At 44.1% G+C, this 16,062-nt stretch overlaps 1 protein-coding gene across 2 annotated transcripts in view; it reads left to right on the top strand.

Moving 5' to 3' along the window:
• LOC126531271 (uncharacterized) overlaps positions 1-16,062 on the top strand; it is a 43,361-nt gene that overhangs the window by 11,872 nt on the left and 15,427 nt on the right. For both annotated transcript variants that reach the window (XM_050178726.3, XM_055071060.2), the window contains exons 7-11: positions 4,688-4,820; positions 10,360-10,454; positions 11,740-11,884; positions 12,412-12,617; positions 14,763-15,002. In XM_050178726.3, the coding sequence (XP_050034683.1) occupies positions 4,688-4,820; positions 10,360-10,454; positions 11,740-11,884; positions 12,412-12,617; positions 14,763-15,002 (819 nt within the window). The remainder of the gene's footprint in view (positions 1-4,687; positions 4,821-10,359; positions 10,455-11,739; positions 11,885-12,411; positions 12,618-14,762; positions 15,003-16,062) is intronic.

Genomic DNA, 16,062 nt, shown 5'->3' with positions numbered 1-16,062 from the left:
TAATTTATCGACGATGGATTCCACCATGCTGCAAAAGAAACAAAATTTATGCTGGCGGTTTGCGGCCAACGAACAGTGCCCAGTAATTGAAACGCGATACTAAGAGCGCGTGGCTGCTGGCACTCCTTGCTGGTGCAAGAAGTGCTGGCAGCCATGTCAAGTGTCAAACCAATCCAGCTGCAATCCAACGATTGCAGCGCCCACATCTCCTGTGGTGAGCCTTGCGCCCAATATGCAGAGCTTTGGATTAGTGTTTCTCCACATTCCATCCCAGCTACAGCTACGGGAAGACCACGAGTAGCGCATATTCCCGAGGAAGAAGCTGCCTACCGCTAGCGTGAGAGTTGGCTTGTGAATGGGCTCGTCGTCATAGGGCCTGCCTCACGCTCAAAAAAGAACGAAAGAATGGTTAAACAAAAAGTTTACAATACAGATTGCTTGGGAAGTTTGACTTGCATGGCGTAACACTCGGTGCAATTAACACAGCTTCGCTTTTCGACCATCTTCAGACTGGCAGGGGCGGTGATTTTATATACATATGTATATATAGTTTTGACCTGCTAAAATGTAGAGTAAGTATTGAAGTTAAAAAAAAAGTGAACGGCATTCGAAAGACATAGTGGCACTGTGCAGTTTAACTAGTATATCTAGTACTAGTAGTATAGTAACTAGCTTACAGGGTGTCTACCAACCGGGAAAACTGGGAATTCTCGGGGAAAACTCTGGCAATTTGTGAGTCTATCAGGGAAAATTAGCTGTAATTTTATTGAAAGGGTCGAAAGTCGCGGTAATGCTGGCTCGAGTAACAGGCAGGTATTGTAATCAATCATTTTTGACTCCTGTCGTCGGCTGGAGGAGCTGCCACTGTAGAGTCAACGACCGACTTTCCGGATTCCCGATAATTTGGACGGCTTCGCGGCGCCACCACGTACCCCATAGAGTCAATGTATGAGAACGTCTGAAATTTCGGACGCAAGAACTCTTTGCCATCCGATTTTCCGGATGTTCTGCATGACTGCCTGTCCGAAACGGCATTAATCAAGTCCACCACCGCTGTCATTTTGATTACCTCGCTGCCTCGAACTGGCGCTATCGCATGCAGATCCGCTGGAAGCCGTAAAGCCACCACTGTGGCAAGGCTACGCCTAGCTGCTTCAACGTTCGCTATTAAGCTTCTTGCCGTTCGGTGCCATGTTTCTTCATTTCTCCGCTGTCAACAGTAATTTTGGCTTCGAAGCTCAGAAAGCACAGCACATTCCATAATGCTGGTTCCTGAAAGTTAGTTTCGCCTCAGCACAGTTGCGTGACGCGGTGAAGCTTAACAAGCTTCACTGCGTGCGAAGGCGCAATTGTCACGAGACGCAGTACGTATTCCTTAATTTTACATGCGTGCACCCGCCCTCTCCTGTCGCAGTAGGAGCACCGCTATGCCTAATGAGTGTACTGACAGGCATTCAGAGCTTTTCCGGACGTGCCTGTATCGATTTGAGCCCTTTAGAGAAGTAAAAGACTCATTTATTTTTTCGGACTGCCTGATTTTTCGGAAGTTTTCGCGGTTCCTAAATGGTCCAAAAAATTGGGCGTTGACTGTAAACTGACCCAAGAGTATGCTTCAAATGGTCCGTAGTGCGAACGCACAACAAAAGTAGCACGAGAACAGAAAGGACCGACGCATTGAGGAATGAACGGGGAATGTGAGCACTTCTTTGAAGGAGCCTGAGCTCAAAAACACTCTTGGCAGATGCCGAGATGCAGGTGTCCCTCATACAAACCAAAATAAACTCTTTAAAGCAGTGAAACACAATACTGAGGTTTCGTGCGCAGGCTGAGAGTATATCAGGACAGTTGAGGTTGACTTACGAGCTGTTGAGACTCTCAATTGTGACAAAATTCGGGCCTCGTACCACTGAGCTTGCTATCAATTGGTATAAATAGCTCATATTTGAAAATATTTGCTTCTGCATGCATCTCCTTTTTATTTGTATTTGAGAATGTCTGACTCAATTTGCAATTTCTTTCGAAGACATATTATTTACTGTGCATTTTACTAACCCCTCCCTTCTATTCTTTTTTTGAATAACATAAACACTACACCTTAGTATTCAAATTGGACTAAGTCTATTTTTTTTTTTTTTTAAATCTTGATATGCTTACTAAAGAGTGACAGCATCGGGCGATATGTTCTAGCCCGTCTTGACATAAAACATAGTTCTGCATCACTCAGGAAATTTCGCAAAGGCACTCAGGGAAAACCTGGAAAACTCAGGGTATTTGGAAATGACAATTTGGTAGACACCCTGGCTTACCAAAGTGCTGCTGCGCCTTTATTGCACAAGGCTGGTTAAGTCTTGCACAGGAATTGCAAGACTGGGCTGACTTTACACATGACTGCAAGTGTTCATCAATTTCACATAATACTATGCGTAGATGCGTACCTGCCAACTTGATTGTAAGACTTCATAGTAACATGCCCGATGTTTAGAGCTTGTTTACGATTGTTATATACATATATGCACCAACAATCTTTATGGTTTTTCATTTGTCTAGCTTGGCCCGAAATTTTGTCGTATTACACGTATACTTGATGAGTGCAATTTTTCCATACCCGTTGATTATAAGGAGCTACCCAGGCAACAGTGGCATGAACCTTTAAAACCAACACATAATGCAAGTGAAATATAAACAGCTATTAGATGAATATTTGTTTGATTGATCTATTTATTTATTTATTTATTTATTTATTTATTCTGCAATCTTAGAGAGCTCATAGCAGGTGTGATACATAAAAAATTGTTCAAATAAAAAGGCACTACCACGTGAAAATAAAAACAGTATATAATAGTGAATGAATATAAGAATTTGCTAAACTTCAAAAGCAGAAAGTTGATGAATAGCACAAATTATTTAGAAGCAAAATGGCAAACGCTAAATAAGACCAAAAAGGCAGAACAAGAACCGATACCACTACGTGTGTAACAAACCCTAAATAGCCCCCAAAATAAAGGCACATGCAAACATACCTAAGTAAGACTGCTCAAAAAATCATTGCAAGTATTTATCAAATGAAGACGATGAATGTTGGGTCACAACATCATCGGCAAGGCTATACCATTCAACAATGGTTCTGGGAAGAAAAGAGTACTTAAAACATTTATTTCGTGCAACTAAAGGTGTTATTGTAGAATTCTTTTTCTGGTAGCACAGCGTTCGGAGTAAGTGATATGTGATGTATCTGTTATGTCATTTTACTAGCCAGTAAAAGAACTTCAGTCTACTTATTCGATTTTTATTGATAACCGAAGGTAATTCACTTTGTTTGATTAGTTCAGCAACTGACATACTCCTGTAAGGATTATATACCTCCTTTTTTGTTCTTTCCAGTTTGTTCTTTGTCTTTATGTACGTATCCCAAATTGGTACTGCATACTCACGCATAGGAAATATAATATACCGAGACGTACAGCAGCTGTGGATAAATTCAACGAGAGTCTTGAAAAAAACAATTTGCACTGTGCTTTACTTGTAACCATGTCTATGTGCTTTGTCCAAGATAGGTTATTGGAATCCGTAAGCCCGGATATTTATATTCTATTACCTCTAAGAGAGTAATGCTGTTTGCTCAGTAATGAAAAAGGAGTAACTTCTTGCAAGCTATTTGCATAGAGTTTGCATCTTCATTTGAACTAACCATTTCATAAATCACGCAGACATTTGCACATAGCTTAATATTGTCATTAATATCACTAATGACGTCATTTATGAAATTCGGAAACAATAAAGGCCCCAGGGGAACGCCAGAATCAATTCCCACGCAATTTAAGGAAGAGCTGTTTAGGGAAACGTACCGATAGTTGTTTAAAAGTAAGCTCTAATCCATGCTAGCAGTTTGTGATTTGTTACTTGTATTACAAAACATAATTTATGTAGTAGTTTATTGTGAGAGACTTTGTCAAATGCCTCACTAAAATCCATGTATGTAACATATGTTTTATTTATTGCGGATGTGGAATTGCATAATTTCAATTAGTTAACTGCATCTAAACCAGTGTTGAGCATTTGCTGGCACTTTGTGTTATTAAAGAAAATCGGCTATATGTTTATAAATTACGTGCTCGAAAATTTTGCAAGTAGCTCTTAATAAAATCGGTCGGTAATTTTTTTATTAGATTCGTCATCAAATTTGTGCAGCGGTTTGATTCTGGCTGTCCTTCAGTCGTCGGGCAATATACAAGCTTTCAGAGGCTTATTAAGCAATACAAACAGGTACTTCACACACCATTTGGCATACCTTTCTAAAAAAGCATTTGGGCTATCATCCGGGTCAGGAGATCTTTTAACATCTAGTTTCAGCAAAAGGTTGAAAATGCCATGCTCATAAATTTTCACACCTGGCATAAACTTCATAAACATTTGTGATTGTCTGTGGTACAGCAGATCATTCTTTCTGCAATTACTATAGAATATAGTGCCCATTCACAGCATCCATACATTACAAAGCCAGTGAATCTTTAAATATAAAGTCATTACCTTGAGTATACAAGCAATATAGTATTCATCAAATTTTATGTTTTAGCTTTGGCTAGCATTTTTTTATATTGTAAGGTTGGAAAGACGAATGGGTTTGGCACAAAATTGCACATAGTATTGACAGTAGTGCTGTAGTAAGTGGCAAAATGCATCTTTTCAGGGAGACTTTTCATCCGGAACTCCTGGGCAGAACCAGGCTGGAGGAGGCAGTATCTCGGGGTTGCTGCTGGAGCACTGCATGCATAAGGGAGATAAGGACACCGACGATGATGATGACTTCCTTGACAACTTGGGTAAGGTCTTTTGCGTATGTTTGTGCACTATGATAACCTTATGATGACAGTGCTTCCCAAATTGAGATCCGGGGAAAATTTTAGGTACTGCAAACAATGAAATTGATATGACAATGTATGCTTGACCTGCTGTTATCATCCATAGCCTAACTTGGTACATTTAAATCTTAATAACACAAACTCCAGAAAATATCTTTGAATTCAAATTCAAGGGGCCCTGAACCACCCCTTGGGCTGGGTGAAATAACATGTTCACCGTAGCGTATGCTACCCGTAGACTATCTCAGCCAAATTTTGCTGTCGTATGCGGTGCATGAAGCTCGCAAGCGGATCGCGAAGTCTCCTTTCTCTCAAACACTCTTTTCAACAGAATTTCCTATCCTCACTCTCTTCTATATGTACTATTTCGTCATTCCCTTAGATGGCTGCTATTGGCAGATAGCTGACATCAAGCTGCGGTCGGCTACATGGCTTATATACCGGAGCCGCCACGGGGTGCCGCCATGAGTCCACTGGCTAAGCGTACTGTGGCTCGCTGAGGACAACCGCGTTTGGTTCATGTTTCCACAATCGCTTGGTTCATGATCCCACAACCTTCGCATAATGCAAAAGTTGTGGGATCGTTCCCCATTTGCGGCAAGTTGTTTTTTCATTTCCATTAATTTATCGTTTCTTTATTTCATTTATTAAGCACAAGTAATTTCCCCTATGTTCTCCTTGGTGTCAGGGTCTGTTGGCTTCTTATGATATGACTAATAAAAATCGGGCCCCTCGGTTAACCCCATTTCTTCTAGTTTGTCTAGTTTGTCTAGTTCTAGTTAGTTTGTCTCTCATATAGTCGAATACTATGGAGCAAAGGATTAATGGTTTCTTTCATGTTTATCAGAATGCTAGCATGCAAGCAAACACATGAAAAAAGAAAATGCAATGCTGAAATAAATGCAATTGGCAATAATTACAACTTGGTGCTTTAAGTAAGCATGTACATTCCTCAGAGAGGTGAGACGGCAAAATATTGCGAGAAGAGGTGGAACATTGCTCTAAAGGAATATGCCCGTTGCAGGTAGTATCCCAAGCTGGCTAGGCCAGTGCACTAGCTACTCCTTTCTTGGGGGGGAGGCGGCTTTGGTCACATCAGTCTTCAAAAGCAGTGAAGGACACAGAACACAAGATGGGGTCATTATGAGTAATACACCATTTGCACGCATCTCGGTAGCTTATTCTGAATACCCTGATCCATTCTTTTTTGTCTGCTTGCTAACACGGTCATGTTCGTGAGCTTCATCTGGCACTGGTGAAGTGCAACTCTGAAAAGGAGTAGACGCCTTCTTCTGTTTGGCCGGCTGTGTCCACGCACACGTAGATGTCCATTGTCTCATCTACGGAACGATGCAAAATCCAATTTAAGTATGCCTGGGGCATTTGCTTGGCCACACTGCTCATTTTGCCCATCTGTTTACTGTTCTCAAACCTGTTTAGCTTACCTTTATTGCCAGCCTCGGCTGTATGAGATGTTTCAGTGCTTGAAGAGGGTACAATTTCTTCTCCTGTAGAGTAGGACAACGACAAACGTCTTTTGCTGCTGGCTTAATCCTCACTGACTGGGATTGGGGCTTCGGCTTGCTCAAGTACACCGGCAGCCCTTCGAACAGCCTAGGAATGGCACCGGGCCGCAGCTTAGCCTTCTCGAGTTGCAAACACAGTCTCCTTTCACAATGAGCTTATAGCTTCAAGCAACGTCCGTGGTGTCAAAATGCTTTTTGCACACTCTGATGTGTTCAGAGTCGAAGGTAGAGCCGCCGGCTTCCTGTCGCAGTATTGCACATTTCCACTTCTTGCGCTCATTGGTGTCACTAGGCAAACAAAACGATACCTCTTTGCTCGTACCTCTGTAGCCAGTGCGACAACGCAGTAGACAGCAAGGTTTAGGCATCGTTGCTCTGTGCACTATTTCTGTGCCCTTGTACACAATCCTCAGAGCCATCAGATAAACAAATTATCTGTTGAAATGAGGAAAACAGACTGCCAATGCCACCGTATTCGTTAGGTGCCCAGCTCTCCTGACACAGCTCTCCTGACACAGTGCATAGCTTTCATCGAGCCCCCATCGTGCTCTTGGCGCCCCCGCACAGCAGCAGCTGTGGCAACATAGCAAGCTCTCCCATAGCGTTACAGCGGAGTTTCGCTACGAGAAAAGAATTGAAGGACTCTGGCGGTAAGAATTAAGCGGAGCCGGCCACGCTTTCGCGTGCACTCTGCCCCTGCAGCTGATAGCATCGCCCACACTGGGACGACGCTATCATGAAAAGTGGGGACCGAATGCTTCATCTGCCTCTCGCTCTAACAAGTTGCTGAAGCTCGAGATTATGCTACCTCCAATACTAAACATGCGGGAAGACAGCTAACATGATGCCACGCCGTCTCGGCACGCCCACTCTTTGCACTCGCTACAGATTACTTCCAAAGAAGGCTGCGTATGCGCTCATCCACGCTTACAGCCATGCGCAGCCACGGTCGTGGCGCATGCCAGAAATCGCAAAGTGGCAACTTACCCCCCTCACCCCTTGTGCGTGCGCTTGAGTTACTGCGAGCAAGCTACCTTCCCTTTTTTTTACCCTTGCACGGGAAGGCAGCCCTCCTGAAGCCACCACCTCTTTCTTGCCGCATCCTCGCACACTTTCACTTGCACCTAAAGCACAAAGTGCACTGGCTGCGATAAAATTTTATCACACTTGAACTTTACACGGAACATAATGCGGCTCCACTGCAGCGGTTGCTCATGTTTCGCCACGCGCGATTTGAGAGCTGCGTTTGCAATCACTCTTGTATTTCAATCATTTGACCATCGACTTCCACGGAAGTTTCCATTTATTGCCTTGGCATTCCTTTGCAGCAGAAGCGAAATTCCTTTTATTGAAATTGCATACACACTTTGTTATATTGAGGTTCTAAATACATGGTTTTCTATGGACAAGAGATTATGAAAAGGTAAATACTTCATCATATCGAGAATTTCGTTATGTTGAAGGTCCCTATATCGAGGTTTAACTGTATATGTGCAATGCAACATGAAGGCCTTGCATCAGCCTACTCTATCCTCTGCCTGCAAATTGCCTATTTCAATCGCAACTATCACAGCAGTGCCTCCCTTCCCTTGTCATTTATTCTGCTCTCCACTGGAACACCAGTTACAAGCCCTACATGTTACATGGCCTGCCCTACTATGTTTCTTCCTCTCGATCTCAACTAGAATTCTGGTACCACCGTTCGCTATCTAATCCACATCACTGTAATGCCATTGAGATGCTGTGGGTAATAAAGCAATAGTACACCAGTAATTTTTCATCCCATCGCTCATTGCAGTTCTTAAGCTTCTTCTCAAGCTTGACAATTCAGTGGCTATGGAATTTAGTTGCAGAGTTTATGAAGGAGTTCAAATTGTTATCGCGACTGCCTCGCTTGCTTGACGAGGTTTCCGCCCACGAATCAAATAGTTCTGGTCACTAATAGCATACTGTACAGCGGGAATCGCATTTGTTTAGTGGTCAAACAACCAGCTGCGGACTATGCGAGTGTCTGGAGTAGTGGTAAATGCTGGGTTATAGATCTGTATGTGGCTTTATAGTGCATTGTCCAAGCATGTGGCATGACCATGTGAGGTCTCGTTGCGGCGTTAGCCTGTGCGTGCGTGTGTGTGCGTGCGCGCGCGTTTTTACTTTCGTAAGAGGAGGATGAAAACATTGTCTTCTTCGGCCTTGTTCGTCCCGTAGTCTATGATGCACTCGCTTGCTTTACGCAAATTGTGTCCTTGCAAATAACCATCAGTTCTCCTTTTTTTATTATTTTTTTTATGATCCCCTTTGCACATTCCTGCTTCACAGGGCCAGAACGTAATGCTGAAGCACAAGGCATATTTATTATGCTGGTTTACCAACCGCAGTGATCGCTGTGTTGAGCAATGCCATCAGCGTCGTACAGGAAGCCAACGTAGACATAGCATAGCGATTTCAAGTCTACTAGACTTCAAATGCATGAGAACGATGCCAGTGGCCGACAAAAATATCTTATAACGATTGGCGCTTAATGTTTTGGGGCTGCATTACGTTGGTCGTACACGAGCACTCTTATGTTTTAGTTCTTACGTCAAGTGGTCGGATAGGCAGATCTTCCAAATAATGCTGGAACCATTGCTCTTTGTTGGGTAACAACTGATACAGCCAACATAGTTAATAGCGCGCGCACACACTATGGCTGATAATGCATGTTGCATGTTTGCACAGCGAAATGTCACCGGCTTGCACCGGCGACACATTCTTTTTTTCTGCTTTCGTTTCTCTTTGTTATTTTCTAGATTTAAATTTCAGCCTCGGCTAATTTTCCCAATGCTTTCCTCGGCTTCATTGTCTGTTGGCTTTATGCGTTCATGATAGAGCCCCTCAGTTTCCGCTCTCATGCATAGCAAGGGTCTCAAATGTGGCAGCCTTCATGTCATTAGGTAGCATACAAGTGTTTTTTAGCCACGTTCCTTTTTTTATCCATGTTCCTGCTCTCCCAAGTTCACAAAAAGGATGTTTCACTTGCTTTCTTGCACACGTCCATTTGCCATGTAGTGGCTGAACACAGTGGCAGGCTTCCATCCAAATCAAAGTAGCCGCCGCCGGGCATGAAACCGACAGGGCTCCAAAGAGAACTTGTGCGAAAAGTCGAGGTATGCTCATGTTGTGCCCCAAATGTCTATGCTTGTTTTGCGCCTACGTCTTAAATAAACACACTAGAGCTTTCCTGCGAGCGTGCACACTGCGAGAGCATAGAAAATCGCTTTGTTGTACTTGTCCCGCAATGACAAAGCAAAGCAAAAAGGCAGCACAAGTTATGGCGACGGTGCAAAGCACAGACACGTTACTCTCCTTTTAAAAAACAAAATACGTACAGCATACTAGATGTCATGCAGTCCCCTCTCCGGAAGTGCCTCAGGTCTCAAAAAGCGTACATAAGTACATAGAAGACAGAGAAAAATGCTTGGCCATCTGCAGAAAGTTACAGCTGCAGTGAAGCAGATTACATTACAGCTCTTTTGAAACGGACAACACTGCAGAGTGCTCTCACCAAATTATTTCCATTGTATAATTCAGACATCTGAAATGCAATCACGTTAAAGAAGATATGCTTACCGGCCTCCAAAGACAAGGCGGCTTTGTCGATTTCGGAAAATGCTACCGCAGGCTACCCGCATCTGAAACTTGCTGTGGCCTATTATTGTCCACGCCATTCCTATAGTCCTCAGATAGCACTTGCACCATGATCGTAAAGAAAGGCATGGTGGCTGCCTACAGGCGCTGGAAATTCTTGTCTATAGGTGTCCGTGATGGTTAGTCATACAACCTCAAATCTCATTGGTTCTTATCAAATAAGCACGTCTTTTATTCAATGGTGCTGTCCTTCTCACGACTGCTTTCTGTTGTTATATTCAGTTTCTTCATAGAAACACTTTGTTGCATGAAAAATTTAAACCTGCTTTGCTTTCATGTTCCTTGTGCAGTGCTGGAAGCTGTTGGTACCGTACAGCCACTAGAGGAGATTGAGCAGAAGCTAGCAGAGCAATGCGAAGAGGTGCAAAGACTGACAGGTCTCATGGTGTGTACAGCGCTTTGCCAAATCTTTGTGTGCAGGGTTTAGTCTTGCACTCTAAAGCCAGTTTCTCTGCTACACCAGGCCACAAGATGTTCAGTGAAGCCGTCTAGGGACCAACTGCTGAATCTTCCTTGCGAGCTTTTTGTTTCAGCGAAGCTGTATGGAGGAGCTGCACAACGGTTTTCGGGCAGTGGCAGCATGGTTGATAGTAAAAGCTCGAAACCAGATTTACAAAGTTCCCAATCTAATGAAGAAATTTACATTGCCCGGCAGGTACCCATAGTTTTCAGTGTTATCATCAACCCAAATTAACGAAACAAACTCGATTTAAAAAAGTTTTTCCTGAAATAAATGAGGGAAAAAAGCGGTGATTTCTTTCCGATTTTGACAGACAGGTTCTTCAAGTGTGCGCTCTAAAGCTATCGTATCAAAACATCTAGGTGCCATGGTTGCATCCCTAGCTTTATTTTGACGAGGCTGCACGCCACATCCATGCAAGGAACAGCCAACTCAAAACTGCCTCGCTAGGGGCGGCGGTGGTTGCTTTCGTTATGTTATGGTCTGTGCGACAGATGACTGCATTAGCGGCAAGTACAATGCTGTGGTAGCCTTTGCGTGTTGCTACGTTGCAATTTTAGATTTTGAAGGACCGAAAAGTTCCTTTCTGAATTTTATGAAGTTCCCGATTTAACTAAATAATTTGAGCGTGGTTATCACTTTATTAAATCGAGTTTCAACTGCATCTAATATTAGCCAGGAACAGCACAATGGCCAGGGCATTGGTGAGGACTCCAGCTGTATGTAGGCGTCAATGATGGACCATCACTAAGAACAAATAGCACTGCAGCCTGGATTGCAGCCTTGAATTGGCCACATGACCAGGTCATCTGAATGCGCAGCCGAATGCACATACGGCAACATCTGTCCGATATAGCGGAGAATGCTTAAGTACTAAGTTCAGATACTAGTAAAGCATTTGAAGACTGGTATAGCGAAGGACATGCGCTGGACATAGTGAAGTGTTTGCCACAGCTTGTAATATAAGCAGGACTTTGCAAACCTTATGTCATCTTCCTTATGCAGCTTCGCTACATTTGATGTTTGAGTTCGTTCGATTTGCATGTCTGCAAAGGTTTTTACAGCATGAATTATGGGCTGATAGGCTTTCCTCTCCTGTGTTCAGTCTAACGGTTGTCGTTCAAGCTTCTAGCATGACATTTCAATCTTTCATGTGAAACGATAGATTCAACTGCTTGCTTTTGTTTCTTTTTCACTGTTTTTGTTGCAGGAAGAGCAAGAGATGCTCAATAAGGAGCTGCAGGAAAAGAAACTAAAAATTCAGGGCTACGAGAAATACTTTGAAGAAATGGCTACGCACTTCGAAGAGAAGAGGCTAGAAGTGGAAAAGAATCAAGAGAAGCTAGCTGCCCTCGGTGTGTTAATTAGTCCTCTCCTTCACCAGCTTAATAAACCGTGTTATTTGGCTAGTTTGCGCATGTTTCAGGCCAGAAACATGGTGCAGCAATGAAGCACACACTTCCAGATAGTTATTTCCAGAAGAAAGCTGTCATTGCGTACATCCAGCAAACGTGCAGAAAGTCATCAGCATCCATCAAGAAATGAGATCCTTGTGTTAGGGAGCCATCACTTGTGCTTCACAGTAGTCAATTTACCTTCCCGAGAGATTGCTTTCGAATATACAGTACCTTGGTGGTTGTGCTTCTTTCTTCTCTGTTTGTGAAATGTGCTGAATTTGTCCGAGTTATTCTAAAAATAAATCAGTTGGTCAGGAGAAATGACACAGACAGGCCCGCACACTTCAACATTTTCATTGTTGCACCATGATTCCAATCTCCTTTGCCAGCACGCTGCGACACTGTTGATGCACTAGTGACATTGTTCGCCCTGCACTTCGATTCTGGCGACCCATGGTAAGTTGTCAGAGGACGTTTTGCTGCAGATGCCACCAGAAACAAATTGAAGGAGGAGCTAGCCGATGTGCAGGCACTGTGGCGACAGCAACACACGCGCCACGAGGACAAGCCCGCACTGCAGCAGCGGCAGCAGCGGCTCGAGCAGGACCTTTCAGCTGCACGCTCGCAGCTCGAGGCCCTCCGGCAGCAGCATGAACTCTCTTCCCTACAGTTGTACAACACAAATGAAAAGGTGGGCTGTCTTTTACGTGCACCTTTGAGCCAGCATTGTGTGGGGCATCTTTTGCAAGAATGCAGTAGAATCTTGTTAATTCAAACTCCGAAGGGACTGGGAATTTGTTCAAATAAAACTCTGTAGATGAGTGGTGACGTGATCGAGCGTGTGCTAGGTAGCTCTTTCCTCCTCTTAAGCCGGTTGGGAAAAGTGTGTGCGGTGCTCTGGTTTGGTCTCAGCCCCTTGGGCGTCTTATCTCGTTGATATTGCAGAACGTGAAATTACGGTAGCGAGCAACGCATCGAACTTTGACTTGGCTTTGTCCGAAAAGCAGTTCATAGGAGCGACAAAATGACCGTGTGCCGTTTTTGGAATTTTAATTCATGGCAGTTTTTGTCTAGTCAAGCACATAGGACTTTGCCAGGACCAACAGAGTAGTTTAGGTTATTCGTCAGTTTAAATTAAGAGATCTTGAATTACTTGCATTTCACTGTACTTGTTCACTGCTCATGTGCTGGCAATGATTTGCCAAAAATGCCAAAAGCATGCATGCCGAGTACAAACGGTACTTCAGTGTCGTTTGCTGCTTGTCAGCCTTGTTCAGCTTGAAGCAGTGGTAGCTAGCAGGGATTACATGTGTCCCTTCTAGCTTTAACAAGCGACTTGATCAGCGAACAGTCCTTCTGCCTCTCAAATGTAGCGTCAAAGAAGCTGCAGCCGAAAATGCACTGTGCTCTGGTTTCTACATACATTTAGAAAGTGCCCAGCAATCGCAGAGTAGGGACCACCATAGCGCATACTTGCCTTCATTAATGACTGTTGCCTGTCGCATTTGCTTTGTGGCTATGGCGTCCTTCTGCTGTCAAAACTACACTCGAATTCAATCCTTTTTCATGACAGCTCATATCCCTGCTAAATTTCACTGCTTCCGCAAAGGAATGCCAAGACAGTACATCCGTGGACGCACATGGATCAAATGATTGAATGACAACCAGCTGTCTGCAAACGTACCTCTCCAATCACATGCCTCGCAACAAGAGCGACCGCTGAAGTTGAGCTGCATCGTGTTCCGTATAATGCCTAAGTGCGATAAGATCCTATCACGCCCTGCACGATGTCTGCTTTAGGTGCGAGTGAAAGTGTGCGAGGGTGAGAGAAGATGGTGACTTCACCAGTGCCACCTTCCTGTGTGAGAAAAGGGAAAGAGGGGGAGGATATTGAGAGTGAGACTTCGCTATATTGAGATCTAATTGTATTTTCTTCAAGAAAACAGTGTGCGACCTGTACACAAGTGCAGGCCTTACATGTGTTCATATGGTAGTCAATTTCATTCTCTTAAATGTAAGTGGACACTTGCCGTGATGTCTTCTTTTTAGTAACATTGTTCCTTGGTTTCTCAACTCCATTTATGGGGAAGGTTAGCATGTAGCAGGTGGAGAGAACTACTTTCTGCCATTGCATTACAAAAGCAGTTCAGAAAGTCTGTTCCTTGACCTTAGCCTTAACATTTACGTTTAACAAATCTGAATGTTTCATCACACAGTAGTCTTGTTCAGCTATGAAATAATGCATTCTTCGGTTTACATGGTTTTCGCTCTTGATTGGAGGGATTAGGGTCAAGCAAGATGTGAATGGACTGTACTTCCACATTAGCACCTGACTGCTAAGAGCAATTGAGTAGTCCAGCTATGCCAATTTTAATGAGATTTGTCATCACTACAAAGGTTCAAGAAGATCCATGCTGATGTATGTGATCAATCATCTGCGCTGGACATTTGACAACTACCTAGACTAGTTAGTAGCTGTCTGCTGCAACGGCTTGTGAGGTTGGTACTTGAAAATGGTCTGACAATGGTGTGTTGTCGATACGAGCTAGCACAGTCTCAGCACAGGGCTACGAATGCATTGTTGCAGTTCTGGAGGACAATAAATTGGCACAAGCAGTTCTAGCAATGACATTGTTAACATTGTTATCCTGTGCTATGACAGCGGTGATTGTGTGCATGTGCTTCGTTTCTCTTTACTTCTTTCTATGCCCCTCCCAACTGTAGGGTAGCAAATCTGATTTTTCTGGTTAGCCTCCCTGCTTTTTTCATTAGTTTCATTTCTTTCTCTCTAGTCAGTAGCACTGCACTAATGTGTGCTGTGTCATATTCTGTGCAGCTTCGCTCCGAAAATGCCCAACTACAGGCAAGCATGGAGTTCTCTACGAACTCCCTGCGCCGCATGCTTCCACGAAACACGCTGGATGACTTTGACCTGCACCCTGTAGAGGATGCACGATCACTCCAGAGGCACATAGCCTCCAACACTGCAGCCACTGCTAAAGTGGCCAGCCTGCTCAGTCAAATGGAGAAGGAAATGGAAGGCTGCATTCTGCAGGACCAGGATCTTTGTGAACAGGTATTCATTAAAGCTCCTAGGCAAGTTTTTTTTTTTTCTACATACCCTTCAGAGTACCAAGTCTCCAGTTGTACGCATCAAGTTGACAACCTAGAATTGTGTGCAGTAATGAAATTAAATCAGAACCGTTCGCTGAAACGAGGGCTCCATTTTAGGAACCAAAAGTCGCACTATGCTAATAATTGCAGAATGTGGAGGGACAATGAGGGTCAAGTGTGGGCAAAGTTACGGGTTTTAAATGTTGTGGGGACTGAGGGATGCCGTGGGTGCCTTTGTGCGGGCATTCACCTGTTCTATTGTCCCTACGCCTCCCTTTCCACTCGTGACGGTTGTCAATGGTGGCCTTTGCCACGAACCAACTTGCAGCCATGGTGCTCGCGTTGCTGATGGTGGTAGATATCAAGCTTGAGAGAGATCTCTCTGTGACACCACTGGGTACACACAAATTTTCCTTTCATCCACTGGCCCCTTTGTTAAGGTCTTCGACTTGAGCTTGTCCAGTGCCTTTGCACTGACAGCAGGCGCGTTCCTTGTGTGGATCCTTTTCCGAACACTAAGTCAGACTGGTGCTTAGTGCTCGCACATGTTTGTACTGCACCAAGCCGCACTTATCGGAGGTCCGAGCCAACAGAGATTGCCTGAGCTCTTGCAAGTCGGGTTCATTGGTTATCACGAGAGCAAGCAGCAGAGCTGCAGGGACTTTCCCTAGGAAAAGCTTAGAAAGGTGCTGGCCTCTCGCAGCGATGTGCTAGCGGTGCCCCTGTCTGTATTTTTTGCTCTTGGCACAGGAGCCCTTTGATTCCCGCACTGGATTGGGACCGGGCATTTGTGCTGGGTGTCACAGGGGGCAAACGGTTTCCATCAACTTAGGGCAATACTATGCGTTCTCATGCATGCACAGCGCTTGATGCCCCGCTCTCCTTTTTGCAGCCTGAGTGCCCACAAAGCGCTGTGCTAGACTCGGAGAAGCAACAACTAATGTGGCACATTGGCTCGCTAAGCCCTAACCATTTATTGTCAGTTTCATGAAATGCTTTCCCAAGCCATTTCATAGTGTTCT

Source organism: Dermacentor andersoni, chromosome 5 (assembly GCF_023375885.2).
Source record: "Dermacentor andersoni chromosome 5, qqDerAnde1_hic_scaffold, whole genome shotgun sequence".
Classification (NCBI taxonomy): domain Eukaryota; kingdom Metazoa; phylum Arthropoda; class Arachnida; order Ixodida; family Ixodidae; genus Dermacentor; species Dermacentor andersoni.
Note: the sequence above shows the minus strand (reverse complement) of the source record. Positions and strands in the feature narration are given on the sequence as shown.